General features: G+C 54.9%; 3 protein-coding genes across 3 annotated transcripts in view; 1 reads left to right on the top strand and 2 right to left on the bottom strand.

Moving 5' to 3' along the window:
- Positions 1-319: 319 nt before the first annotated feature.
- MOB3A (MOB kinase activator 3A) lies at positions 320-19405 on the bottom strand. Its single transcript, XM_052643311.1, has 4 exons — positions 19279-19405; positions 8078-8601; positions 3945-4147; positions 320-1751 (listed from the first exon to the last, which is right to left on the bottom strand). The coding sequence occupies exons 2-4, from the start codon at positions 8496-8498 to the stop codon at positions 1722-1724; spliced, it is 654 nt and encodes a 217-aa protein (XP_052499271.1). The 5' UTR covers positions 8499-8601; positions 19279-19405; the 3' UTR covers positions 320-1721.
- A 419-nt stretch (positions 19406-19824) lies between these two features.
- On the top strand, positions 19825-22821 carry IZUMO4 (IZUMO family member 4). The gene is made up of 9 exons (XM_052643966.1): positions 19825-20038; positions 20129-20209; positions 20339-20410; positions 21219-21245; positions 21343-21418; positions 21570-21617; positions 21702-21716; positions 22052-22069; positions 22555-22821. The coding sequence occupies exons 1-9, from the start codon at positions 19825-19827 to the stop codon at positions 22643-22645; spliced, it is 642 nt and encodes a 213-aa protein (XP_052499926.1). The 3' UTR covers positions 22646-22821.
- Positions 22822-24365: 1544 nt separating this feature from the next.
- AP3D1 (adaptor related protein complex 3 subunit delta 1) overlaps positions 24366-27504 on the bottom strand; it is a 33202-nt gene continuing 30063 nt past the window's right edge. Inside the window, exon 32 of the mRNA XM_052642893.1 lies at positions 24366-25473. Coding sequence (XP_052498853.1) covers positions 25378-25473 — 96 coding nt within the window. The 3' untranslated portion in view covers positions 24366-25377. The remainder of the gene's footprint in view (positions 25474-27504) is intronic.

Here is a 27504-nt window from a genome sequence, read left to right as displayed (position 1 = left end):
GGGTAAACTCATGTGCTAAGGTCACAGGATACCTAGGATGGAGAAAACACCCCTCTGTTTGTTCCCTCTTACTCTACTCTTCTGCACCCAGTTCAAAGTTTTCTGGAACGTTTTTACGTTGCAAAGAGGCAACAGTTAAAATCACTTGATCTCAGCCAAAACGCTGAGAAGCGACAACAGTTAAAATCACGTTTGCTCAGTGTCTAGAGCAATGTGAGAGAAAGCAGAAGTGGGGGAGAGGTGGGTGCCTTCTCAGTCTGTTTTCCAGATGCCGGGCACCCTGTGAAATTCTAGTCCCACCAATATGCTGTGCGTCTGATCATCTACTCGGGCACTCTGGGGGCCACAAACCGTTGTGACGGCGAAGATTTCTTTGCCCCTTGGACAAGGGCACCTTGGTGACAATTGTGGTGATGTGTCCTAACTCTAGGAAGACAAAAATGACAGTCATCAGCTGCAGATAAGGAGACTGGTTTATTCTGATGTCCCTGTGGGAATACCCACAGGTGCAGGAGGGTGGGCAGGGGACTCTCCCCTAGTCGCACTGCCTTCCTTGACCTGGCTGGTGACCTGGAGAGGCACAGTGGTTACGCGTTTGGTTGTGGTTCTGCATCTAAAAGGAGCTACATTCGATTGGCCGGTTTCATAAAGTCCTTCTAGGCCTCCAGGAGCAGGGCCGGCAGCTTCTGAAGGACTGAGGCCCAGGTTGCGTTCGTTAATTGCACTTGTTCGGTGTCGGTGGTGGACCCTCTCCCTGACACCTCGAGGTAACTTGGAACCAGCGTGGCCTGGGCAGGTAGGGTTGCCATGGCCAGAGGCCACCAAGGATGCTGCTCGTGGGCAGGGAGGTGGCTGGTGGAGTGCCCCCGCTCCAGCTTCTGCAGGGAGAAGGTGCTGGGGTTTGGTCCCAGAGTCCTGGGGTCGGGGGGGCCGGGTGGCACACAAAGGGTTTCCATATGATGTTGGCAGGCATTAGGTGAAATTCAGAGGTTGTATACCCAGGGAGAGGTGCTCCCTGGGAAAGTCACCCTGTTATTCATGGCAAAAAGGGGACATTTTTCTAGAAGGCAAGGGGAAGACTACCTGTAGGTAAAATGCTTTTTTTTTTCCTCCTAGTAACATCTCACAGCAGTTGTATATGAAACTATAAAAATTCACTCTTTTATGTGACATGAAGGGGCCCCAAGAAATGTGGGATGCAGGCGCAGGCTTGGGAAACTGATGGATGAGCCCAGGGTCCTGGAGGAACAGCGGACAGAAGTGGCTAGGGGAGGACATAGGGACGACAGAAGCCAGGTGCTCGTACCGCTCGAAACCAGACCTGGGCCATGGTGGGAAGTGCTGCACGGCTATGGCCTTGCTGTTGGGCCCCAGAGCCCATGGCCAAGCATGCTGGCTAGTCGGGAGACGGACCCAAGGTGGGCCAGCCTCCAGGCAGATGCAAGTGGTTTCCAAACAACGTGGGTTTTCCTGGTTGCTCACAACACAGAGAATCACAGAGTTCAAATTCCATCTCCCTCATGATGTGACGGCTGAGGAGACTGGGGCCCAAAGAGGACTGGACTAATGGCTGCTGCCACCTTGGAACCGGAGAGAGGATGCAACCCTGACAGCCCAGAATCTGCTGGGCTAGAAAACACTGGTCCCTGCGCTGGAGATGTGGCGCGTAGCCGCAGTGGGCCCCCAGGGCGTGGCCGCAGAGACGACAGGGCCGAGGGCTCTCAGTGGCACATCCGTGCGGTCATTTCTTTCTGTTAAGAACAAGCAGGACATCAGGAGTCACAAAGGGAAGTCGGAGTGCATGGTCTCAAGGGGCCCACGGGCCTCATTTAACACAAACCTTACTAAACAGGGCATAGACAGTATGTGCCTCAGGCCAGGCGGCAGGCTCTTTATGAGAAGGGTCACAGTTTCTGCCTCCAGAAAGAACTCTAAGCGTCAATGCAGGAGAAAGGACCATGGGATCAGGATACTAAGTGAAAAACCATGAGCGTATCATAAAACTGCCCACGACTATTTTCCGTATTTGGTGAAAGTCACATAAAATGAACTGTCCTCCTCAACAGTGGACAACCCCCACCTCTACCTGGTTCCAGAACATTCCACTACCCCAGAGGGAAACCCCTTCCCTACTAGCCAGAGCCTACAAGAGAATATACAAACACGAAAAAACTATGTTGAGATGTTTTTAGAGATTTTTAAAAGTTGTCAAAGATAAGCCTTTTGCAAAGACCCAAAGCAATGAAAGGAATCAGGGGAAAAGGTCACATGTAAAGCAAATTGGTGCCACCACTATGGAGAATATGGAGGTCCCATAGACTGATTCAGCCATCCTACTTCTGGGCATGTATCCAGAGAAAACTATAATTTGAAAAGATAAATGTACCCTAATGCTCACAGCAGCACTATTTACAATAACCAAGACATGGAAACACGCTAAATGCCTACTGACAGAGGAGTGGAGAACGGAGACGCGGCGCATCTATACAGCAGACTGTTATTCGGCCACGAGAAAGAGCGAGCTAATGCCATCTGCAACAACATGGATGGACTTGGAGGGCTTTATGCTTAGCAATGTGAGTCGGAGAAAGACAAACACCACGTGATGTCACTTCTATGTGGAATCTAAAGTATGGCACAGACGAACTTATTTATGAAAGAGAAACAGACTCAGACATAAGGGAGAAAAGAAATAGGGATAAATTAGGAGTTTGGGATTAACGGATACACACTACTATATTTAAAATTGATAAACATTTAAGTCCTGCTATATAGCACTGCTGCTGCTAAGTCGCTTCAGTCATGTCTGACTCTGTGCGACCCCGTAGAGGGCAGCCCACCAGGCTTCCCCGTCCCTGGGATTCTCCAGGCAAGAATACTGGAGTGGGTTGCCATTTCCTTCTCCAATGCATGAAAGTGAAAAGTGAAAGTGAAGTCGCTCAGTCGGGTCCGACTCTTAGCGACCCCATGGACTGCAGCCTACCAGGCTCTTCCGTCTATGGGATTTTCCAGGCAAAAGTACTGGAGTGGGGTGCCATTGCCTTCTCCAGCTGTATAGCACAGGGAACTATATTCAGTGTCCTGTGATAAACCATAATGGAAAAGATTATGAAAAAGAATACATGTATAACCGAGTTACAGTGCTGTACACCTGAAACCAACACAAGGTTGTAATCAAGTGTACTCAAATAAAAGGCCTCCCAAACAGGCCCACATGGAGGCCCAGGGTCCTGCCAGGAAAGGTACAATTGGGGCGGGATATCCAGAGCGATGATCTTGTCTCCCAGGAACAGACCCGCACACCCAGTCACCAACCAGTCCCTGGAAGGTTCTGGCATTTCTGAGCTTGGGGAGATGTTCCCACTTCTTATAATGACCCCCATGAACAGTGGCAGCAGCTGGTGGGCACTGGGAGAGCAACCACCTGTGCCCTCTGACCTTGCAGGTCCTGCTCAGAGCCATTTGGGTAACACAGTATGGCATACGGGCTCCATGTCACAGCCCACGGGACCTGACTCAGGCACCTGAAATCTCCCATTTCTGGGGATGTGGGGGAGTCAATACTGACCAATTCGGCAAATCCCCCCAGACAGAAAGTGGATGAGTGGTTGCAGGGGCTGAGGACGGGGTGACTGCTGATGTGAAGACTGCTTTGGGGGTTGTGAAAGGTTCTGGAACTGGACTGAGGTGACGGATGCAGGACCCTGTGAATGTACTAAACACCACTGAACTGTTCGTTTTTACATCAGTGGTTTTACCACATGTAAAGTTTACCTCAATTAAAACCAGAAAAAGAAGTAGCTCCTTGCTCTCCTGCCACTTTGGCAGGAGCGATGGGCACCCCCACAGAGAAGCAGGGGCAACCGCAGGCAGGCGCCCCTCTGGGCCACTGAAACGGGGGACCCCGCGCACCCGCTGCCTACCCCACGACGCTCCCCACTCACCAGTGGCTCCAGCTCCTTGGTGTCGATAAGGCCGAACTCAGTGACAAAGTAGTAGAAGTGCTTGTAGCAGGTGTTGACGTGAGCCTCGGAGCCCAGCTGCGCTATGCGGTCAAAGTGGTGGATGTACACGTGCACGAACACGCGGAAGAGCCGCGACAGGATCTTCTTCACCACCTGCAGGAAGTTCTTGGGGAACGGCGTGCCTGTGGGGCGACGAGCATGGCTCAGCTTCCCTTCCCTCCAGGACCTGCGCCTCTCTGCCCCAGACAGCGCCCGGGGGCGGGCAGGGGCAGTCCTGCAGGCCCAGACATCCTGCCCTTCTCGCTCTCCGCGTCTGCCGGGCAGTGGACCTGACATCCCGCTTCCGGGTGGCTTACAGGCTTCTGTGTCTATTTCTGGTTACATTTATTTTTCGGATAGGAACTGGGCGATGCATAAAAACCTATGTTCTGGACTTTGATGCTTTTCCCTTAATATATTTATGTTGTTCCATCTAAGTATGCTTCATGGTACAGCTTACATTTGAACATACACATCCTAACAATAGCATACACATCCTAACTTAATTGCATACATACATACATGCACCTTGTTTTTCTATTACTGAAATACATTTATTTCTATTTTTAAATTTTTAAAAAATTTTTTAAAATTGTGGTAAGGCTTGTCGCGCCAGCTGGGGGTGACCCTCTGGCGTCAGGCACATTCATGGGCCACGCCAACATGCCCCTCCCCACCTTGCGTGTCCTCCTTGGCCCAGGGGATAGATGCCATGCACTCACACCACGTGACCAGTGCTACCGAGGGCTGCCCGGGACCAGGACGGACAGGTCCTGTGTCCTTCATGAGAGGGGCTCCACCCAGCCTGTGGACAGCCACAACACTCTGGGATGCACTCACAGAAAATGTAATGGCAGCTGCTGGTTGGCAAGCAAATCTCCAAAGACATCCAAGTAGGTGCTCAGGATGTGTGTGCTCAGCAGCTCAAGGGGTGGTGTCAGCGGCCAGTCAGGGACAACTAGCCTGAGTGAGGGTTTCTCACGCCAGAGGCAGGTCCCAGGGTGTGGAGGCACGAGGCAAATGGGAAAGACCTTCCCCAAGACCGACCGTCATGCTTCTGGCCAGCTCCCTCCTGTGTGTATGCGTGTCCCACACTGTTGATGGCACTGGTACTCCAGGCTGGGTGTCTGGGGATGTTCCTTTGCAGAAGGCTTGTTCAGCACCAGTGAGGCCTCTGGGTTTCCTGCCTCCATCCAACAGGAGAAAAGAGCTAAACAGAAGGAATGCTTGACTCTTTTAAACTAATTAAAAAATTTTTTGACTGTGCTAGGGCTTCGCTGCTGAGCGCAGGTTCTCTTGAGTTGTGTGTGCAGGCTTCTCACTGCGGTGGCTTCTCTTGTCGCAGAGCACAGGCCCTAAGTGCATGAGCTCAGTAGTTGAAGCACGCAGGCTTAGCTGCTCTGCCTCATGTGGGATGTTCCCAGACCAGGGATCGAACTCATGTTTCCTACACTGGCAGGTGGATTCTTAACCATCAGGGAAGCCCAAGAATACTTGACTCTTGGGAAAAACCATGTTCACAGGGCATCTGAGGCTCACCTGCCGTCCGTGAAGACCCATGAAACTTGAGTGGTGGGACAGTGGCCTCGAGGGCAGGAGGACCCCCCACAAGGGAAGGTCTCCTCAGCATTGGGAGGTCAGAGGGAACTAGAGCCTATGGCAGGCAGAGGAAGGTAGCACAGCATATAGCCACCACCTGCCACACAGGATCCTGGGCCCCACTAGGCTAAGGCCCCACCATGCCCCCTTTCCTGGGGGGGATGGGAGTCACTGAGGTCCTCCTGGGTCATCCCAGGTAGAGAGGGAGCGACAGCCCCATAGGAGAAGGGCCTGGACACAGGATCTTCTGGGACTGCACTGCCCACGCCTGCAAGATGCCCTCACATGGAGTCACAAACCTGGTCCACCACCCACTTCTGTAGGTAAGTTTTACTGGAACACAGGCCTACTCCTCATGCACACTTGTTTACATGTCATCCATGATGGCTTTTGGGTTGCATGGCAGATCGGAGTATCCGAGGCAGCCCATCTGGTCCTTTATGGGAAAAGCGTGTGGACGGATCTCGGGTCTCAACTCAAGAGTACCCAGGTGGCTTTGGGGCTAAGTGGATGTTCAGGCATGGAAGCACCAGCGTGGGGGGCAGGATGAACTTTTGGACCTGTGGTTTCTCTGTCTGGCCACAGATCTAGCCCTGAAGAGCACGGGAGGCGCCTGTTCTGAGCAGCACCGCAAACAAGCAAAGAGAAGCACTTCAGTCCTCCGGGGGTGGGGGTGCGGGTGGAACCAGGCCAAGGGGTGGGGCTGGCCCTGGGGTTTGTGGACAGGGCTGGAAGATACGGCCTGGGCCAGGCAGCCCCTACCCTCTGCTGGGCAGCTGGGTGACATCTGCCCAGTTCATTTCTCTCGCTCTTTTCATGCTCTCCTTTCTGGTGTGTGAGCACTGACTCGAGGCAAGCCTGAGTTCTAGGAAGTGGACCCCACAGGGCCCCAGATGGTCCCAGCAAAGCAGTAACTCAGGATGACAGCGAGAAGGTGCAGACTTGGACCCAGGAACCTGACAGGGGACCGCCCAGGAATCTGTTTCGGGAAAGTGATGAGTGTGGGATGGCCTTTTCACAGGTGGGTCCCTGGAAGCCCCTTGCCAGAGTCAACGTGGTTCACTGTACGGACGGTGAGTGAGGCCTGGGGGTGAGAAACTCAATGAAGCACGTAGCATGCCAGCAGCCCAAAGCCAGGCCCGAGGCCTGCTCACCAGTCAGCCTACCAGGACTCCAAGCAGCCCGGGTGAACATGAGAATAACATCTGCTGTCTCCTGGGGCCGCTCAGCGGCTCAGGACAATTCTCTCCCAGTTCCTGAGGCCAGAGTCCACATGGTGCCGAGCTGGAGTCCAGCTGTGGGCAGAGCTGGGTCCTCCACAGGCTCCAGGTAAAACCCGGTCCCATCTTTTCTGGGCTTATGGTCCCTTCTTCCTCCCATCACCTCACCACCTTCTGCCTCCCTGGGCAACGAGTCTCCCTCTGCCCCCTCATTAGGACCTTGCGATGACATTTAGGGCTCACTCAGATAATCCAGAACTGTCTATCTCAAGATCCCTTAACTCTGTGTGTTTAGTCGCTCAGCTGGGTCTGGCTCTTTGCTATCCCATGAAGTGCAGCCTGCCAGGTTCCTCTGTCCATGGAATTCTCCAGGCAAGGATACTAGAGGAGGTAGCTATTCCCTTCTCCCAGGGATTGAACCTGGGTCTCCTGCACTGCATGCAGATTCTTTAAAATCTGAGCCACCAGGGAAGCCTCTGCTTGAAGCAAAATGTGTCCCTTCACACACAGGAGCATCACTCAGTCATGAAAAGGAGAGAAGCCCTGACACTCGCTACCACATGGATGGACCCTGAGAACACGACGCTCAGTGTGAGAAGAAGACACAGGACACACAGGGTGTGATTCCACCAATGGGAAATGTTCAGAACAGGAAAAGCCACAGACACAGACAGTGGGTTCCTGGTAGTCAGGGGCTGGGGAGGCAGTGCGGGTGACTGCTGAAGGGGATGGGGCTTCTTTTAGGGTGATGGACTTTTTTTCCTTGGCTGCGCAGGGTCTTCACTGCTGCACGTGGGCTTTCTCCAGCTGCAGTGCGCAGGCTTCTCTTGTTGCAGAGTATGGGCTCTAGAGTACAGACTCAGTAGTTGTGGGGCACAGGCTTAGCTGCCCCTCAGCATGTGGGATCTTCCCAGACCAGGGATGCAACCCCTGTCCCCTGCATTGGCAGGCAGATTCTTAACCACTGGGCCAGAGAAGCCTCCAGGGAGATGGATTTAGATACAGCTGATAGCTGCACAACACTGTGAATGTACTATAACGCCACTGAACTGCTTTTTTTTATTTGCCTTACCATGTAGCATGTGAGGTCTTAGTTCCCCAACTGTGCCCCATGAAGCAGAAGCGTGGAGTCCCAACCACTGGACCACCAGGGAAGCCCCTGAACCATGCACTTTAAATGGGTGGATGTAGCGGTGTGTGGACTCCATCCCAATAAAGTTGACCCTAAAAGAACACAAAAGCACAGAGACTCACCGACGTTGGTGGGGAAGATGTCCTCATTGTTGATCTGCACCTCAATCCAGTCCATGAGCAGGTCCATGTAGCGGGGGGCTGACAGTGCCGTGGGCCGCCGGAACTTCTGCTCGTCCTGCCAACGGTATTCGTACTTGGGGCCGCCCGACATGATGGGGCAGGAGCGCTCGGTGCAGCCGTCACTGATGGTGCCATAGATGAGGTTGACGCGGTTGAAGAAGTCCACCACGTGCACGGCCACCCAGTCGTTGAGCTCCTCGCCAGCGGGCAGCTGCACCGCCAGCTTCAGGTCCAACCCTGCGTTCAGCGAGGCCTGCGCCTTCTTGTGCAGCTCGAAGCGCTGGGTGCCTGGCTCAAACTTGCGCTTGGGCCGGAAGGTCTTGTCCTTGTTGAAGACCTGCTTTAGGAAGGGGTTGGACATCTTGGCCGCGCTCTCGGGACAACCCCCACGAGGTTTCCGTGGGGAGGGCCGGGCAGGACACTCACGACAGGAAGGTCACAGGGCCCCCAGGGCTCCCTCAGACCTGGAACACACAAAAAGGAAACATCATGAGCCTTCTTGAAACCCTGTTCTAGAAGCACCAGCGGGTGGACTGGGGACGCTCCTGGGACTTGTGGTTTTGAGTTTCAACAAAAGGGCACACAGAACTGCCCCGGCACATCCCCTCTGTGCCCAGAGGCTTTTGGTAAAGAGAAAGTTGCTGGCCCCACATGCCACCTGAGGGCGGGCCCCTCAGGCTAGGTGGCAGCCTCTGTGAAGAGATGTCCATAGCCAGGGATCTGTGAATGAATCTCATCTGGAAAGAGAGTCTTTGCAGACTGATTAAGGATCTTGGGTTGCCCTATTCCTGGACTATCCGGGCACCCCAAATCCAGTGATGAGTTTGTAAGAGGCCGTGTGATGATGGACACAGAGATGGAGACTCCAAGGACCAGGGGCACTGGTGGAGCTGGGAGGGAGCCCCAGGAGGAACTAGCTCTGCCCACAGCCTGACCGTGGGGCTTCTGGGCTCCAGGGCTGGAAGGGCGTGGACTCCTGCTGCCTCTCCTCCTCTCTGTGGCTTGTGTCACAGTCTTGTCTCTGGACCAGGGCCCTCCATAACCCCATGGGCCCTCAGCTCTCTAGCCTAACATCTGCACAGATCCACGTCCAAGGGACAGATAGGAATCTGGGGGACACTACCCACCCCAATGTACCACCTAAGTGAAGATGCCTCCACGAGTGGTCTGGTCTTGTGACAGATGCCGCTCATCTTGGGGACGAGGCCCCAGTGTAGGGGCTGCACTGCCATGGCCCTGCTCCAAGCCTCTGTTCTGTACTGTCTTCTCTGTCACATTGGGAGTAATAGACCCCACCGCAGGGGGCATGAAAGGGTGAAATCAAGCACAAGGAGCCTGGGTCTGGCTCATACTTGGGACCAGTCACGCGCTGCTCCTCCACCATCACCGCTCTGATGGCCACAATGGCCCACCGCCCCTTGTCTCCATCTCCGGCTGGGGTAGATATGCTTTCCTGGGAGTGGACCTGGTCAGGACTGGGTGCGGTGGAGGTATCCTGGGAGCTCACCCAGGAGCAGCAGCAGAGGGGGAAGTAGGCCCAGGTTGGGGGAAGCGGAAGCACTGCCCAGGCTGGGCTCCAGCACACACAGCCCTGCACTGCTGGTGAGATGAAAACCACTTACACGTAATGTTGTAATATACACATAATGTTGTAATATATACGTAATGTTGTAATATACAAGCAATGTTGTAATATACACGTAATGTTGTAATAAACACCTTTGGAGTCAGTCTCTTGGTCCTGTGACCTTGACCCTCCAGACCAAGCATGCTGTGCAGCAAACTGTGACAAACCGAGGGGCTTCGAACAGCCTACATTTACAATCAGAAACTTCTGGACATTCCATGTCTGAAAGGACATCGCGTGTCCTTGCACAGGGATCCCGTCACCCCCAGGGGACAATGTCATGCCACTAGGCTGACCTCAGTGATGGAGAAGCTGTGCCAGGGGATGGGCCTGAGGCAGGCAGGTCTGGTCACCTCAGCCCAGTTCACCCATGTCTGCACCCATGTCCACAGTCCAGATGGGGCGACCAGGAAGGGAAGGACCTCAGCAAGCGGTTAGTAAGCGCTGAGTCACGACCCACCACATCCTGGAGCCCAGCATCTTCTGCAGGCTCGGCGCTTCTACACGTCGGCAGGTCGGAAATCAGACTGATCCCCATTGGCCTGGGCCTCCTGGCACCTCTGGGTTAATTCCAGAGGCTGGACGGATAACGTGAAGGGCACACACCAGTGTTCTAGCCAGGGTGTCCTGCCTGTAGAGCCAGGAATAATTCTGACTCTTGAGTTATGAGAAACTAACAAGAAAGAGGTTGCTCTGGTATCAAGTGAGAGGGATGGCGGTAAGCTGGGCCCTCAGAGTACTTCTTCTGGAGCATGGAGTGTGGAGGGCGGGGTCCAAAGGAGGGGTCCAGCACCTCTCCCCTTGGGGCAGGCGCAACCCTGACCCTACCTCTTTCCCCCTTCTGTGTCCTCCGCATGTCCACAGGGCCTGCTAACAGAGTCAGAGGCAGAGAAACGGGAGATGCTGCTCTGCTGACTGGGAGGATGGAGGGAGGGGCTGCTAGCCAGGGATGCGGCGCCTCTAGAAGCTGGAAAAGGCAGGAGCCGAAGCTCCCCCGGAGCCTCCGGAGGGACCGGCCCTGCCCACACCTGGATTTTAGCCCTGAGAGGCCTGAGCTGGACTCAACCTCTCGAACTGTAAGAGGATAATCTGTGTGGTTTGGGCTACAAAGTCTGTGGTGATTTGTTACAGCAGCCATTGGAAACTCAGACAGAGGCTACACAGAACATCTGAAGGAACGCCAGGGAGGGTAACTCACAGCTGACACAACTGGGTCACTCGGGCCCTGGTTACACGCAGGCTGGGGACCATCTGTCCTCCCCACTGGTAGGTGAAGCCTGCTCATTCTTCTGGGCCCCACTTGACACTGTGGGTACTGGAAGGTTGATTCAAAGCAGCATGAACTATGCAAAACACAGAGGCTGAGCATCCAGGAATGGAGCCAGATGTAGGGAGCCCAGTGAGGAGGGGAGGGACCTGCCGCCCCCAACGAGGACAGCGTAATCAAACAGGACAGTCAACAGGAACCCTCCTGCGCTGCTGGGGTAATGTAAAATGGGGTGGCTGCTGAGGAAAAGAGCCCAGCAGTTTAAAAACTGCAGTTACCATCTCACCAGCAGCTCTCTCCTAAGTGTCCATCTGAGTGATAACACTTGTGGGCGACACATGTCCACACAAAAACCTGTACATAAGTGTGTCCAGCAGCATGATTCCTAACAGCCAAAAGGTGGAGACACCCAAATGCCCAGTAGTGGGTGAGCTGATCCACACATGGAAGCATCACTCAGCCATGGAAAAGAGAGAAGCCCTGACACTCGCTACCACATGGACAGACCCTGAGGACACGGTGCTCAGTGAGGGAGGCAGACACAGAAGGACACACAGGGTGACTCCACTGATGGGAAACGTGCAGAGCAGGCAGATCCGCAGACACAGGGACTGGGTTCCTGGTGGTCAGGGGCTGGGGCAAGGGATGGGGTGACTGCTGACGGGAACAAGGTTTCTTCTGAGGTGACAGAATGTTCTGGAACTGGAGAGAGGTGGTGTTGCAGACAATGTGAATGGACTGAAAACAGCGGACTGCACACATGAAAGGCGGAGAGTCTGGAACATCAATGAGAGCCAGGAAAGCTGTTATTTTTAAAGTAAGGTGAGGAGACAGAGCAAGTGTGGGCTGAAGTGCTGCTCTGGTAACCACAAAGAACAGGCCATTTCCCTCTGGGTTCAAGCTGGGGCCAGAACTGCCTGTAAAATCTGCTTACCGTGCGAGGTGACAGCACAAACTCAGAAGACCACACGGGTGAAAGGCGCAGGCACTGACGTGTGAGAGAGGGAACGCGCGCGGACAGGCCGCCTGGCGACGGGGCAGGAAGCCACCTGTGCTCTGGCACGAGGAGGCCTGTCCAGAGACCAGAAGAGCTGCCCCTGAGGCCCCAGCCACCAGCATCACTTCCTGCCACCTTGGTTAACGCCCAGTGAGGCAGTCACGGTAACCCACGGAGCAAAGCAGAACCCTAGTTTAAAGCTGGAAAGACTGAAGCCCAGACTTGCCACTACTGACACTGGGGCCACCCTGGGCACTATGGGGGTGAGCAGCAGCCCTGCCCCCTCATGTGAGGAGTATCCCCCGTTGTGACGACCACAGATGTCCCCAGATGTGATCCAGTATCCCCTGAGGGCAGGAGCATCCCAGGTGAGAAACACTGGGCTAGAAGATGGTGACTCAGTACTAACCATTAACTACTAGTGGTCACCATCAACTACTACCCAGTTAATGAGTAAATCACTGTTAGGCTGCACAGTTGGTAGCAGAAGGAGTCAGTGTTTGCACCCTGGACCATGGGGATGAAACTGTGGTCCCTTCTGCCTGGCCACCCACCTCCACTGCCCCACCCTCCACTCTTCATCCCAAATCCAGGGCCAAATCCCTCCTAGCTGTGGCTGCTCCCGCACCAGGCACCTCTGCCGCACCTGCAGTCTGGTGTAGGTTCCTCCGGTTCTGACCCTCCCTGGTTCTGGAGGTATGGTAGAGACCTGTGCCTAGGGCCTGGAGGGCAGGAAGAGGTGCCTCCAAAAAGGGAGGGCAGCCACAAAGAGCCCAGCTGCCGTTTTTCTCCCAATGTGGATGATCTGAGACCCCCAGGAGGCCCCGGTTAAGAGGCCACCTGCCCTGACCCTCTGTTGCAGAGACTAGTCGCATCCCCTGTGCTGGGCAGCAGGGACTCCTCTGTATGAGGGCACTTGTGCTAGATGTGGCGGGTGGGGCCCTGCGCCTCCACCTGCTCCCCCGACCATGACCGCTAACTGCCGAGGGGCCGTGCACCCGCCCAGGTGGTTCATCTGTAAACCAAGCAGCTCTCAGGGCCACTCCAAGAGCAGGTCAAGGGACAGTCCCCGTGTGTGGACTGACCAGCAATCCAAGCTGCCCTCCCCTGCACCTACCGCCTGCCAGCAATTTCTCACCCACGACTCACTTTAGCCTCCAAACACCCTCTGCCCGGGCTGAATGCAGCCTCACTTAGGCCATGAGAAGACAAAGCAGGGTGCTATCCCTCATCCAGCCAGAGTGGGGTTGGCCTGGGCTGGCCCCTGAGCCCCCACAGCGGCCTCTGTGCACGCAGGTGTCCAGGCTCCTTATCCGCCCTATAGCCGGCCTTCTCACCCTCACAGAGAACCACACCACCAAGAAAAATGCAACCTGCCCGCACCCCACTGCTACCTTCTATTGACTTTGGGGTCTCTGGGGCCACGTGACCTGTCAGACAGGCACAGGCTGTGGGGTGGTGAGAAGCGGGCAGGGACCCCACTGACCCAGGCAACCCCACAGCTCTATCTACAGCCCGTCAAGCCACGGACCAGACCCGCACCAGGATGGTTCTAGAAGATGGGGCAGGGTGATGAAGCAGGCTTATAAGGTTCCTGCCTACCTTTCTGTCTCCTGAGAAAGTGGGAGGGTTTTTTTTTTTAAGTGGAAGCAATGATTTTTGAAAAACTTCCTGGATGGACAGAGTTCCCATCAAAACCAAACAGCACTTTCTATAAAAAACACACTCCCTTGGGCTCCTATGACCAAGGAGTGGGCAGCCACTGGAAAGTGCCTTTTCCTTGAGAAGCACCCGGGAGTCACTGCAGCAGCCTCCCGCCACCAAAATCCCAGGTACCGTTTCTGGAGATCCCGGGTTTCTGCCCTCTCTTAGAAGACCTCCAAGAGCAGCAAAGGGAAAACCAGGAGAGGCTTCTCGGAATCCAGCACAAGGGGCTCCCCTGGGTCTTCCTGCACACTAGATGAATGTGGCATTTACAAACTCCAAGAGTGACAAAGGTTAAAATGACAAAATTCCCCTGCCCCAGCACACACCCACCCACCCCTGTTCTTTTTCTAAAAACAAAACACAGTTCCTGTTGGCAACCGCCACACCTCAGCCCCGTCGCCACTTCCTTCCGGTGCCTCCACATCCTGCCTGGCTGATGACATTTGCCACTGTTGTGTGTAAACCCTGCCCCTGGCCCAGCAGCCTTTGTGGCTGGCTAGAAGATGCTCACAGCCCAGGATCTGTCCTGTTAAAGATGGTTGCGCCTCAGGGCTGTCTCCCATAGTCTAAATGTTTGTGTTTAAATACTGAGACTGCTCCCTGGGTGGGGAGGCTGCCTGCATCCTGAAGGACACAACAAAGGCCAGGTGCTTTAGATGGGCTCGCTATAGTCCAGCCCTCCTAGTAATCCTTTTTTTCCCCCACAAAAGCCAACTGATATATAATTCACATGACTATAAATCTACACAATTCAATGGATTTTAGTAAAATCATGAAGCGTGCAACCATCACCACTACCTAATTCCAGAACATTCTTATCACCCCACAAAGAAACCCCATGCCCATCAGCAGTTATCTCCTATCGCCCTTTTATAAGCAGAATCACATCCCCCCTCAAAAGATGTGCTGAAGTCTTAACAGGTGGAGTGATCCCATGTGGAAGCAGGACCACTGCAGACGTACTTAAGTTGAGGTCCCCGTGTCCCACAAGAAGAGGGGATCTGGACACAGACACAGACAGCCATGTGGCGGAGGCAGAGATCACGTGCTGCGTCTACAAGCCCTCCAAGCCGCGGGATGACCAGGGTCACTGGCCTCACAGGAAGCAGGGGGCGAGGCAGCAAGGACCCTTCCTGGTGCCTCTGAGAGCCCTGAGCCCATGGCGGATAAGAGATGGCCTGGGATCTAGGCCCAGCTGTCCCCACCTCTACTGTCCTCTGCTCTGCCAAGACAAAGAGGGGCTGCCAGGTGTCCACAGCCCAGCGCCATGATTCTCCTTTGAAGCTCCTCCCTCTGTCTCAGTTCCCCACGGGGGCAAACACAGATTCTCTGTTCAACAAAACGGTGTTGGGGGTCGGGGGACAGAAAGGAGAGAAATGCAGGAGAGGTCGTGGGTGGTATGTCCATGAAGGAGTCACACCTCTTCCTTCTGAGGACTTGTTCCAAAGCTGCAGAAGCCTTCACTGCGTGGTGGACTGACTGGAGAACTGAGTGTCAGAAAGGGAATACACAAGAAACCATGCCTCCAAACTTCCATCCACCACAAGCCCCACCTTTTCTGGCTGCCCAAACTTCCTCTCAACATCAGGGTCCTTGTGACTTGCCTGTGCACTGACCCCAGTCTGTGGGGAGGGTATCCACCAGGCAACACACTCTCCAGGCATTGGGAGAGCTCCCTCCATGCTCAGCTACAGCCATGGGTCTCAATGTGGTGACCCTGCCCCCCAGCGACCACAGGGGAATGGGGCACTCCTGGCACTGAATGGATGGGGCCAGGGATATTGCTCCACATCCCACAGAGAGTGCCCAGGATGGCCCCCCATGGAAAGCAGCCCAGCCCTGGATGTATTATTTAGGACTCAGCAGCCACAGGAATGACCATCTCCTTCCCAGAACCTGGTTTCTGAAGTCAGATTCCCCTTTTTGGCTTAAGCAGCCTGAACCTCGCAATTCCAGGAAGTCAGGAGCTCACCAGCTGGGGCATGTCCAGAAGTTCCCCGAGTAAAAACCCAAGTTCCAAGTCAGCTGCTTGGGGAATTTTTGTTCAACCTCCATTTCAAGAACCCCTGGAGATGGAAGAGCAGCTCCCGGAATGATGGTTAATGGCTGACTCTTCCATGAACTTGGCTGGCTTGGGAGCATCATCACATATGAAGCAGACTGCCTTAACCTTGTTAGGAATACGAATCATCTCGAGCCCAGGAACTGAAATAGTACTTCCAAGAACCCTCTTCGGGACTGAAACAACCACTTCTACTTTTGTTGAGAGAGAGGCACACCTAGAACTCAGCTTGTCACAGCTATGTAGGGCGCCTGGTGGGCAAACACCATGGTCCAGATTTGAGAGATGATAGACACACTTTCTCCTTTAGATGGTTCAAAACAAAAGTATACTATCAAGCCTCAAAAAGATAGGAGGAGCTGGAAGTGTGCACCATTAAGTGAAAGAAGCGCCTGTGAGAAGGTGACATCGTGATTCCCACTCTATGATGTTCTGGAGAAGGCAGAGCTGAGCTCTGGGGACAGAAGAAGGATCAGAGGTTGTGGGGGGCCATTGTGGGGGTGGGGAGTTTACAGGGGAGATGAACAAGTGGAGCGCAGGGGATTTTTAGGGATGTGAAACTACTCTGTGTGAAAAATGATGGGTATGTGTCAGTGCACATCTGTCCAAACCCAGAGAGCATGCACCACTGAGCATGAGCCCACCAAATGTGCTCTGGATGCTGGCTGACAGGGACGTGTCAGTGGAGGTTCATCCTGGTGACAGATGTCCTGCTCTGGTGGGAGATGCTGATAACCGGGGAGGCAATGCACACGTGGGGGCAGGGGGCATACAGGAATTCCCTGTACCTTCCGCTCAATTATGCAGTAAGCTTAAACCTGCTCTAGAAAACTCAAGTCTATTAAAAAAAAAATTACTGGGGCTTCCCTGGTGGCTCAGTGGTAAAGAATCTGCCTGCCAATGAAGGAGCAACTAAGCCCAGAAGTGACAATAACTGAGACCACGTGCTGCAACTGCTGAAGCCCATGCACCTAGAGCCTGTGCTCCGCGACAAGAGAAGCCACGGCAATGAGAGGCTCGCGTGCCACGGTGGAGAGTGGCCCCCACTCACTGCAACGAGAGTAAAGTCCAAGCGCAACCAAGGCCCAGAACAACGAAAAAGTGAATGAATAAAAGTAAGACCAATTTAAAACTGTATAGCTAACACGAATTTATCAATTACAACACACCAGGCATTTGGCCAAATCCTGTGAATTGCTCACCCCATTTAAGAAATGACTAAAGCCACAGATAGGAAGCAGAAAATGATGAATCCTAAGAAAGAAGGCATAAATAAAGAACACATTTAGACATCCTGGCATAAAGAACAAATGCCGTGGGATTTCCTTGGTGGTCCAGTGGCTAAGACTCTGTGCTCTCAACGCAAGGGAACCTGGTCAGGGAACTAGATCCTAAATGCAGAAACTAAGAGTTCATATGCTACAAATAAAAAAGATCCTGCTTGCTGCACCTAAGACCTGATGCAGTCAAATAAATATTTTTTTAAAAATGCCTTGGAAGACACTGAAATACATGCTGCATGTGTAATTTTTAACTTTTTGGTAGCCACATTAAAAAGTAACAAAAAGAAAAGAAACAAGTGACTTTATACACATACACATACTACTGAGCCTGAGAGCACCAAAATATCACTTTAACATCTAACCAGTATAGAAAATACTAAGGACTGGTGCAGGGGGATGACCCAGAGGGATGTTGTTGGGAGGGAGATGGGAGGGGGGTTCATGTTTGGGATCGCATGTACACCTATGGTGGATTCATGTCAATGTATGGCAAAACCAATACAGTATTGTAAAGTAAAATAAAGTAAAAATAAAAATTAAAAAAAAAAAAGAAAATACTAAGGAACTATTTTACACACCTCCTACCCCACCCCCACCTTAACACTCCAAGTCTCCAGAGACTGCTGTGTATTTTACACGAAGGGTACATCCCATTTTGGAATAGCCACATTCAAGTGATCACTAGCCATGAATGGCCAGTGGCTACTGCACAGGACAGCTCAGCTCTGAAGGGTTATAAAAGGGGGAACCACCCCTGTCACCATCAGGACAGAAGCAGTGGGATAGGTGCTATCTGAGGTGGGACTCTGGGGAGGGGAGAGGCTGTGGACTAGAGCAGGCTGAGGTTCCCCGTAAACAAACAAAGGGCACCTTCGGAAGGGAGGGGAGAAACAGAGTGCCCCAGGGTGCAGGCAGGCAGGGTGGGGCAGCCAAGACTTCCACTTGCTTCATTCCATAATCAGTACAACAGACACTGACAGGCTACCATGAACTTGAGGCAGGGTGGGAGGTGGATGGGCACTCAGGGCTTTGGGAGGCTGCAGCACCCTATCCTGACATTGGCCAGGGCCAGGATTCTAGGTATCACTCATCATTCTTGGCTGAGTCTGTAAAATGGGCTCATAAGAGTCCCTGAACTTTATGTTGGGTGGAGGGAGGAATGAATAAGCAGCTAGCAAAGACCACACGTAACAGAAACAAGTCCAAGATCCCAAAGTGCAGACAGGCAGTGGGGTGAAATATGCAAAATGCTTGTGTATCACATGCCAAAATTTATCCAAGTGTATCTCTGAATGAATGCAGTTGATTGGGCATCAACCGAGACTCTATAAAAAGGTTAAAAAAAAAAAAAAAGCAAGGGGTAGAAAGCACCTGCAGATAAAGACTGGAAGACTTTTACTCCAAAATGAGCAGTGGCTCTCTGGGTGGGAGCATCACTGGCTATTTATTTGCTACTCTGACTCTGTATTTTCCAGTCAACCTCCGGCTTCCCTTTTCAGTGACATTTAGTAAAGTACATAATCATTTAAAGCAAATGCAAGCCCTTCAGTCAGTGAAGAGATGAAGCAGGGGGGTTAGCTGGTGGGCAGTGCCAACATTCAAACACGTCCCGCCCAGGCCGTGCCCACTGCTCAGGGGCTCTGGGGACCAGGAAGACTGCTTTCAGAGGGCGGGGGTCACAGTGCACTAGGGGCCCTAAAATATTGTGGACTTTCCATCCAAACCAGGAGGTGGGGTCCTGGTTATTGATACCAGAAGGGGGTGGCCCTGGTAACCACTACTGCTACTGCTAAGTCGCTTCAGTAGTGTCCGACTCTGTGCGACCCCATAGACGGCAGCCCACCAGGCTCCCCCGTCCCTGGGACTCTCCAGGCAAAAACACTGGAGTGGGTTGCATTTCCTCCTCCACTGGTAACCACTAATTCCATCAAGGGCCCGCCACCGGCTCCCGCCCCTCCACCACCGTCCATCCCTCTGAGGGACCCGGCCTTCCCGCGGCCCGCGGTTGCCCCCCTGAGTGACCCGGCCTTCCCGCCGTCGCTCCCCTGAGGGATCCGGCCTCCCCGCCGTCTCCCCTCTGAGGAACCCGGCCTCTCCGCCTTCGCCCCCTGAGGGACCTGGCCTCCTTTCTACTCGCGGTCGCCCCTCTGAGGGGCCCGACCTCCCTGCCGGGCGCGCTGGCCTCTCTGAGGACTCACCTGCCACCTGCCTCCTGCTGCCGGAAGAGTTGGGTCAAGTTCGCCGCTGGACCCAGCTCCCGGGCCGCTGGCCAGTCCGGCCTCGTTGCCAGGCCCGGAGTAATTTCGCACACGACAGCCCCGCCCCTCACCGGATATACTTCCGCTCCAGGGCAAAGCCTCCCCGGAAACGAGAGCCGGGGAGGCCTGCGGGCGGAACTTGCTGTGTGCCGATAGCAAGAGACTCAGTCTGGAACCGGGAGGCCCGCCTGGAAGGAGGAGCTTTGCGATGGCTGTGGGCGCATGCGTGAGGCGCGGCCGGGGGGCGGGACCAACAAAGGGGTGGCTGGGCGGGGCCTGAAAGAGGAACCTGCGCCCTCTGTTGCCCGTTACAGGCGCTAGGCCTACGCCGCGGGAGGGGCAGGGTCGTGGCCCTCCCGAGAGGGCGCCGTTGGTTGGTGCGCGGCGGAGGGGCGTGGCACGGGGGCGCCGTTGGTTGGTGCGCGGCGGACGAGGGAGTGGCGCGGGAGGCGCCGTCGGTTGGTCGGCGGCGGGCGGGGGCGGGCCATGGCCCTGCTGCTGTGCCTGGGCCTGACAGCAGCGCTGGCCCGCGGCTGCTTGCACTGCCATGGTAACTTCTCGGATAAGTTTTCCTTCTACCGCCATCACGTGAACCTCAAGTCCTGGTGGGTGGGCGACATCCCCGTGTCGGGCTCTCTGCTGAGCGACTGGAGCCAGGACACAATGAAGGAGCTGCACCTGGCCATCCCCGCGGAGATCAGTGAGTGCGGGGGTCCTGCACGGGCGGGGCCCCCGGCCCGGCCAGACCCCGGATCCAGGCGGCTCACACGCCTCCTTCTCCCGCCCCCAGCCCGGGAGAAGCTGAACCAAGTGGCGAACGCCGTGTACCAGAGGATGGATCAACTGTACCAGGGAAAGATGTATTTCCCGGGTGAGGGGCCCACCGCCGCGGGCTGGAAAATGAAGCAGAGCCCAACCGCCCCCAGACATTTAAAGTCCACCCGCCGCTTGAGTCTGACCACCGGAGGCTGACAGCCCCCTCTCCGCCTCCTCTTATCAGGGTATTTCCCCAGCGAGCTGCGAGCTATCTTCCGGGAGCAGGTGCACCTCATCCAGAATGCCATCATCGAAAGTGAGCAAAGGAGAGGGCTGGCGGGGCAGCGGGGAGGATGCTGCCCAAGCCCTGAGGAACCAGGGTCATGGGAGTATTTCAGTCTCCTTACAGGCCAGAGTCTGGTCAGGGTGTGGCTCAGGTTGGAGTAATGTGAACAGGGAGTCCGGCGTGGTGCAGCCAGGTGTCAGGACTCAGAAAGGCCATTGGGGGTGGGGTGGGGGAGAAGGGCCGCTCATCCAGTGGGCACCAACAGGACACCTTGATGGATAAATCCCACCTATCCCTGCCACCTCCCTTATGGGTCCCTGGAGGCCTCAGAGCTTTGCTGCCACCCTCCCATCTGCTTTGCTCCATCCCAGGCTGGGGCCGGGGACTCCCTGGTGGCTCAGTGGTAAAGAACCTACCTGCCAATGCAGGGGACACTGGTTTGATCCCTGGGTCGGGAAGAACCCCCTGGAGAAGGAAATGGCAACCCACTCCAGTATTCCTGCTTGGAGAAGCCCTGGAGCCTGGCATGCTACAGTCCATGGGGTCACAAAGAGTCAGACATGACTTTGTGACTGAATGACAACAAACAATGGGACTTCCGTGGTGGTCCAGTGACTAAGACTTTGTGCTTCTAATGCAGGGGGTCCAGGTTAGATTCCTGGTCACGAACTATATCCCACATGCTGCAACACAGACAACAACAGCAAGGCTGGGGCCCACCTAAGTGGCCAATGGACAGGGGCTGAACCTTGGGCAACCTGGGAGGCGGGGGCTGGGGAGGAACAGGCGAACAGGCCAGGCCTAATAAGGCACCATCTGTGCCCTTGCCCTACCACAGGCCGCATCGACTGTCAGCGTCACTGTGGTGAGTGAGCCTTGGTCCTGGCTGTGGGGTGCTGCAGCAGCTGGGGCCTCCAGGGCTGAGGGTGAGGGGAGCCCGCAGCACCTCTGGTGTGTTTCAGGCATCTTCCAGTACGAGACTATCTCCTGCACCAACTGCACGGATTCGCACGTCGTCTGCTTTGGCTACAACTGCGAGTAGGGCTAAGGCGCGGGCAGCTGCCTGTGCTGAGAGGCCCCTGCCCACAGGGTCCCAGGCTCTCTCCCTGAAGGGGCCCCTCATCACCCGGGTAAGGGGGAGGGAAGCCCTGCAGCTGGCCCCTGAGTGTCCATGCCTGTGTTCCTGCAGGTCGTCAGCGCAGTGGGAGAGAGCAGTGCAGGGCCTCCTCCAGTACATGTGAGTGGGGGCAGCTGGGCACAGGGCGAGGGGATCCTGATTGAGGCCACTTGGCCCCTGACTCCAAAACTGCTGTCGTTGTAGAAATAAGTGGCACAAGTAAGTCCCCTCTCCCCAAGAGCAATGTGCGTGTGCCCTCACCGGTAAGTATGTGCCCAGGCAGCCACAGGAGACAGCACCTGGCCCTGGTGTTGGGGACCGAGCCTCTACCTCCCAGGGTCTCTGAGCTCAGCTGGCACAAGGGTGTACATCCTGGTTTGGGGGTCCCCACAGACCCAGGCCCTACCCCTGCCTCAGGTGGGTGGTGGGGCTCTGGTCAGAGCTGGTGAGGGCACCCCTGGTGAACATGTGCCCCCATGGAGGGGCCTGAGGAACACAGACACAGCCTTACCCCCAAAGCTCGGAGCTAACCAGAGCCCTGTCATGTATTTCAGAATGGACACCAATACAAGGTAAGGTCCCCCCAGACCCATCCTCCTGGGAGTGTGGGCAGTGTGGACTTTTCCAGGTCAGTGGGGGCAGACAGGGCATTGTATGGGATGGGTGCAGCCAGGCAGGATGTCACCTCGGCAATCACATCCATGTAATCACACCATGAATAAACATGAGCTCCCCTCCTCGCCTGGACGCACAGAACCACTCCAGCCTTGTGAGTGACTCAGTGGGCAGAAGCTACAGGGACCCGGGCGGGCTCTGCCTAAGCCAGAGGTCAAAACCCCAGGCCCTCCTGCCCCTGCCACACCCTGCTCCCTTCACAGACCCTGTCGTGAGAGTGTTGGGTGTGACCCCACTGGTGTCTAAGCCCAGCTCGAGGGTCTGTCTGGAGCCCTGCTACATGCCCCCGCTGGGACGAGGGGCCTGGGCCCCAGCAGAGGTCCGCCAGGGAGGATGAGGCAGGGCAGGAGAGGAAGGACTGGGGCGCCCCATCTCCTTGCAGCTTGATATCACCAAGCTTCACGTGTCTGGAGCCCCCACACCTGGCCAACCTGACTCTGGAAAACGCCTCCGAGTGCCTGACGCAGCACTGAGGGCGGCCTGGCTGGCCAGACCGGTCGCGCCGCAGTGCGGGGCCAAAACTCCGCTGGACCGGCTCGGCCAGACCCTGTGGAACAGGCCTACTGCTGCCTGGGGGGCCCCACCCGCCTTGGAGCCCGGGGCCGGGCCAGGCCAGGGCCGGGAGGAGGGGATGGGAGATAGATGACTTTGTATATAGCGCAGCATAGATGTGGGCAGGATCGCAGCCATGTGATGGAATGATTAAACATCCCTGATGTTTCTTCTCCCGGAGCTGTCCTTGTTGGGGCTGTGGGCTGGGACCCCAAGTGAGGTGTGTGCCAGGTGCAGGGAGGGCTTCTCAGGGACCTGGAATGTCCAGTGGTTAAGAATCCGCCTGCCAGTTCAGGGGATAACCATTATATCCCTGATCAGGGAACTAGAGCCCACATGCCGCACAGCAACTAAGCCCACGTGCTGCAACCACTGAAGCCTGCATGCCCTGGGGTGCGTGCACCACAACTAGAGAGTAGCCTGTGCACAGCAACAAAGAACCAGCACGGGGAAAAAAAAAAAGGTACCTGGCGGGCCGCACACAACCAGCCTTCAGGGCAACTGGCTCTTCGGATGACTCAAGGGGAGGCTGTTTGGTAAAAACCAGGGCCAGCTTCGGTGCGTCCTGGGGCTCCTGTCACACCAGCTGCACCATGGCACCTGCTGTCACCACCATGGCCTGGCTTCTTTCTCAGATGCCACACGTGGGCTGTGAAAGGACAGGCCCAAACTGGCTCAGCTTTGGTCCAGCAGATGGGAGGGGATGGAAGCACACCATGGCAAGTCTGGCACTTCTGGGAGTCCTGGGCTGGGCCCTTCCTGGCCTGGGTGGCTGCCAACCTCCCTACTCAGGTAAGGGGCCTCTGCTCGGGGTGGAGGTGCCTTCCAGCCGAGGTTTCACTGATGGGACTGCTAGCCTCCACTTGCCCAGGAGCACTGAGGTCAGGCGACTGGTGAGTGGAAGACTGGGGAACTCTCAGACGCCCAGGACCTGAGCTGGGCCCACACACCATAGCAGGATGGGCTAATGACCCAGGGGCCACCGAGGGGCTTTTGTGCAGGGCTCTGCAACTGCGCCCGTTTTGGGTTTCAGGTTAGAAGTGATCTGGGCTGTCTGCTGACACAACCCTCCATCCATGTGGCATCAGTATGGCTGTCGCAAACATAGGGAATTGAGACAGCGGCAGGGCCTCTCTTCCGGCATCTGCTCCTGCCAATCCTTGGGGCTCTGGGCCCCGCACTGTGTCTGGACCCCTGTCCCTGCCCTCTTCTCATTGCGTGCTGCCAAGATTAGAAATGAGGGGTTCGAGTGTGCTTTTTCATTGCACTTAAACTTTAGTGATATTTCCACTCATCCTGCACAACCTTTACCAGAGGGGTTCCCAGGAAAGGGACAGCAGTTGCTGGGCCCCGTGGAGTCCTGTGAGGGGATGGGTATCAGGTGTCTCCTTGCTGTTACCGCTGGGGCCCAGGAGCCCAGAGGACCACACCCCTCCGGAGGGGTAAGAGGTACAGGCAGAAGGGCAGAGGCGCCATAGCTTCACAATGTAACCTGCACAACGGTGCCCTGTGGCCCCCCTCTGACCCTGAGTGCTGCAAGACTCCCCAGAAGTCTGGCTGTATGCTGACCCCCCACACTGGTGGAGAATCCTCTACTCAGGGCATACATTGCCAAAGGCAAGAGACTCAATGGATAAACGCCTGTTTCGCAAGTTTATTGGATCATCTTGACACAAAATCATTACAGCAGCATGATATGTCTCTCCTTTACACGGGAATGTCGATAGCAAATAAATTCTTATATAACACATCATACAATTTAGAGATTCTAGAATCACTGCACAGGATTCTGTAATAGGTTACTCTACATGCTAAAGTGACAGTTTTCATCAAAAGAAGTTAAAATGTCATTGAGGACCATCATCTTTGAGGAAAGTTCAGTCTCACGGGGATGGGCTGGGGTCCCTCCTGCCCCTGATGCACATCTCAGGGGCCCAGCCACCCCCGGACCCACGTGCTTCCCAGCAAGGAACAGGGCCAGGCCCGGGCCTTCCACAGGTGCAGACACAGACCTGCAGAGCATCCAGTGACGACAGGGGAGCCAGAGCTGTAGCTCTCCACCACTCACCACAGCACCCAGCTGGGTGCGGAGGCCAAGGCCCTGGATCCCTGCCGGGCACCCCCCTCAGCAGATACACAGGACACGGTGGTGGAACAAACAGGATGTGATGGACGGCAGCCTGCAAGACTCTGCCCCATCGTGTGTCCTGGGGAGGACGTGCCCCTCGGTGTGGGGTCAAGAGGAATGTCCCCCTCGAACAGCTGGCCCGGCCTCCACTCCCAGGGCCTGCGGGCAGGAATCTGGGAACTCGTGGGATTCGGACGACTTGACAGAAGTGAGACGCGCCACTCTGTCCGGTCCCCATCCAGCCCCCGCCAGGTCCTGGCCTCGACAGTGGTCACGCTCACCCTTGGGCAGCCCCTGTGGCCACAGGCACAGTCCGCTCCAGCCAGAGGAGCCCTGGCTGGCTTGGGGACTGGAAAGGGCTGCTGCTCGCCAGAGAGGAGAGAGAAGCAAAGTAAAAAAGATGACAAGGTAAATCAACGTAACGTAAACTGCGAGGTCTACACAGTGGACGATGGCGGACTTGGTCAACTCCTGGCTGGACCCAGTGTGTGCAGCACGTGGCCGCCCTCCTGCGGCAGGTGGCACTCAGCATGTGGCCAGCGTCTCCTTCATCTCCTCCAGCAGGTTGCTCAGCAGCGTGGGGTCGCTGCACTTCCCATCCACTGACACCGACTTTTCACCCTGTGAGGGAAACGACAGCTGGCACTCAAGAGGCGCCACCCTCTGGACATCCTCTCCTACTTCAGGGTGCTCCGATAAGCCTCTCCTATTCTGGGGTGTTTGATAACCAAGAAGAGTGGATCCAGGTAGGACAGAGCAGGCACACCACACCCCATATCTCCCACACCCCATGGGAGGAGCTGTAGGACCTGGAGAGGCCAGAACTGCAGGGGCTCAGGACTGATGCTCTGGCCAAGGCAGGGATCCCAGCCCCGCAAAGGACACACAGCCCCTGCCTGGCCCAGCCCCTCAGGGGCACAGGGAACAGCTGAGTGTAGCACCAGATGTCCTGCAGATGGAACCTGAGTGCCAACCTTCTCCACAGGTGTGAAGAAGGCCCACAGACTCCAATTCAAAACTTCCAAAATGACTCGGCACTCCAAGACCACGGAAACCTTAGCTCACGTGGAAAAGATAACCCACAAATACCCACGGAGAAGAGATGGATGTCAGGATCACCTGACAGGCTTTAAAGTAGTGACTCCAAGAACCTCCCATCAGCAATCACATACATCCCTGAAGCAAGCAGGAGAACACAACATCTCAGCAAAGAAAAGGAAGAAATAAAGATCTACCCAGGGAACTTCTAGACTGGAATATACCAGCTGCACACAACAGAACTTGCGTGACAGAAGAGTCTATGACCCTGACAAGAGATTAATGGAAATGATCCAATCTGAACAGACCAGTGGAAAGGAGGTGGAGGTGGGTGAAGTAGCAAAGATTCACATCACAGGGACCCGAGACAGAGAAAGCAGTGCTGAAAAGGTACCTAAAATCATAGCTGAGAACTGAGTTGTGCAAAAGACAGAAACGCACAGATCAGCACATTCAACAGACTCCACACTATTAACAGGAGCTAGGTCCCCTTCCAGGGAACCCCTCTGGTAAAGGTTGTGCAGGATGAGTGGAAACATCACTAAAGTTTAAGTCCAGTGAAAGCACACTCGAACCCCTCATTTCTAATCTCGGCAGCACGCAATGAGAAGAGGGCAGGGACGGGTCCAGACACAGTGCAGGGCCCAGAGCCCCAGGGATTGGCAGGAGAAGATGCTGGAAGGGAGGCCCTGCCACCGTTTCAATTCCCTACGTTCCCAACAGCTTTACTGACACCACGTGGATGGAGGGTTGTGTCAGCAGACTGCCCAGATCAATGAAGTCAATACCAAGACATGTCACAAACTGCTAAAACCAAGAACAAAGGAAAACCTGAAACAGCCAGGGGGAAACAATGCATTTCTTCATAAAGGGAGAACATCCCCTATTGGAAACCGAGATTCCAAAAGGAAATGGCCTAGTTTTGAAGCTCTGTGTGAGAAAAAAACATCAAAGCAAAAATTCTATACTCACCAAAAACAGCCTTGACAAACAGTAAAACAAAGAATGATCGGATGAAGGAAACAGAGAACTCACACAGCCAAGAGACCTGATCTAAAGTTCTTTAGACAGAGAGAAATGACGCAGAATAAAGGGTGGAATGAGCAGTGAAAGCGACAGAAACAGCAGGCACGCAGGTGAGCAGACGACGGTGTCTTGTCTCCTGAGGTCTCCGGAATCTGTAGAAGGTGCCTTCAGTGTCTGCAGAAGCAAAACCTGAGACCACCTCCTATATAGGGGGAGGGTCAGGGTAAGCCAGTGTGAGGTTTTCATGTTCTGCCTGAGCTCCAAGTAGACTTTGAACACCAAGGGTGGGGATATAGTCCCCAGAGCTTCAGACACACAGAGACTCTGTTAACATAAACGTGGGACACTGGTAACGCTCACATACGCCACAGAAGGTGAGAGCAGAAGGATGAAAGAAAAGACACAGGGAACAAACTAACTGCAAGACAAACCCAAAAGTATCAGTAATACTTTAAGCACAATGCTCTGAACAGTACAACTGAAAGAGACTGACAGAATGAATAAGGACATGGTATCCATAAGAAATCCTTTCCAATACAAGGATAAAGGCAGGTTTACCACAAAGGATTTGCCACATAAGCACAGACC

Source organism: Budorcas taxicolor, chromosome 7 (genome assembly GCF_023091745.1).
Source record: "Budorcas taxicolor isolate Tak-1 chromosome 7, Takin1.1, whole genome shotgun sequence".
NCBI lineage: Eukaryota > Metazoa > Chordata > Mammalia > Artiodactyla > Bovidae > Budorcas > Budorcas taxicolor.
The sequence above is the reverse complement of the archived record's forward strand: the minus strand, read 5'-3'. Positions and strand labels throughout refer to the sequence as shown.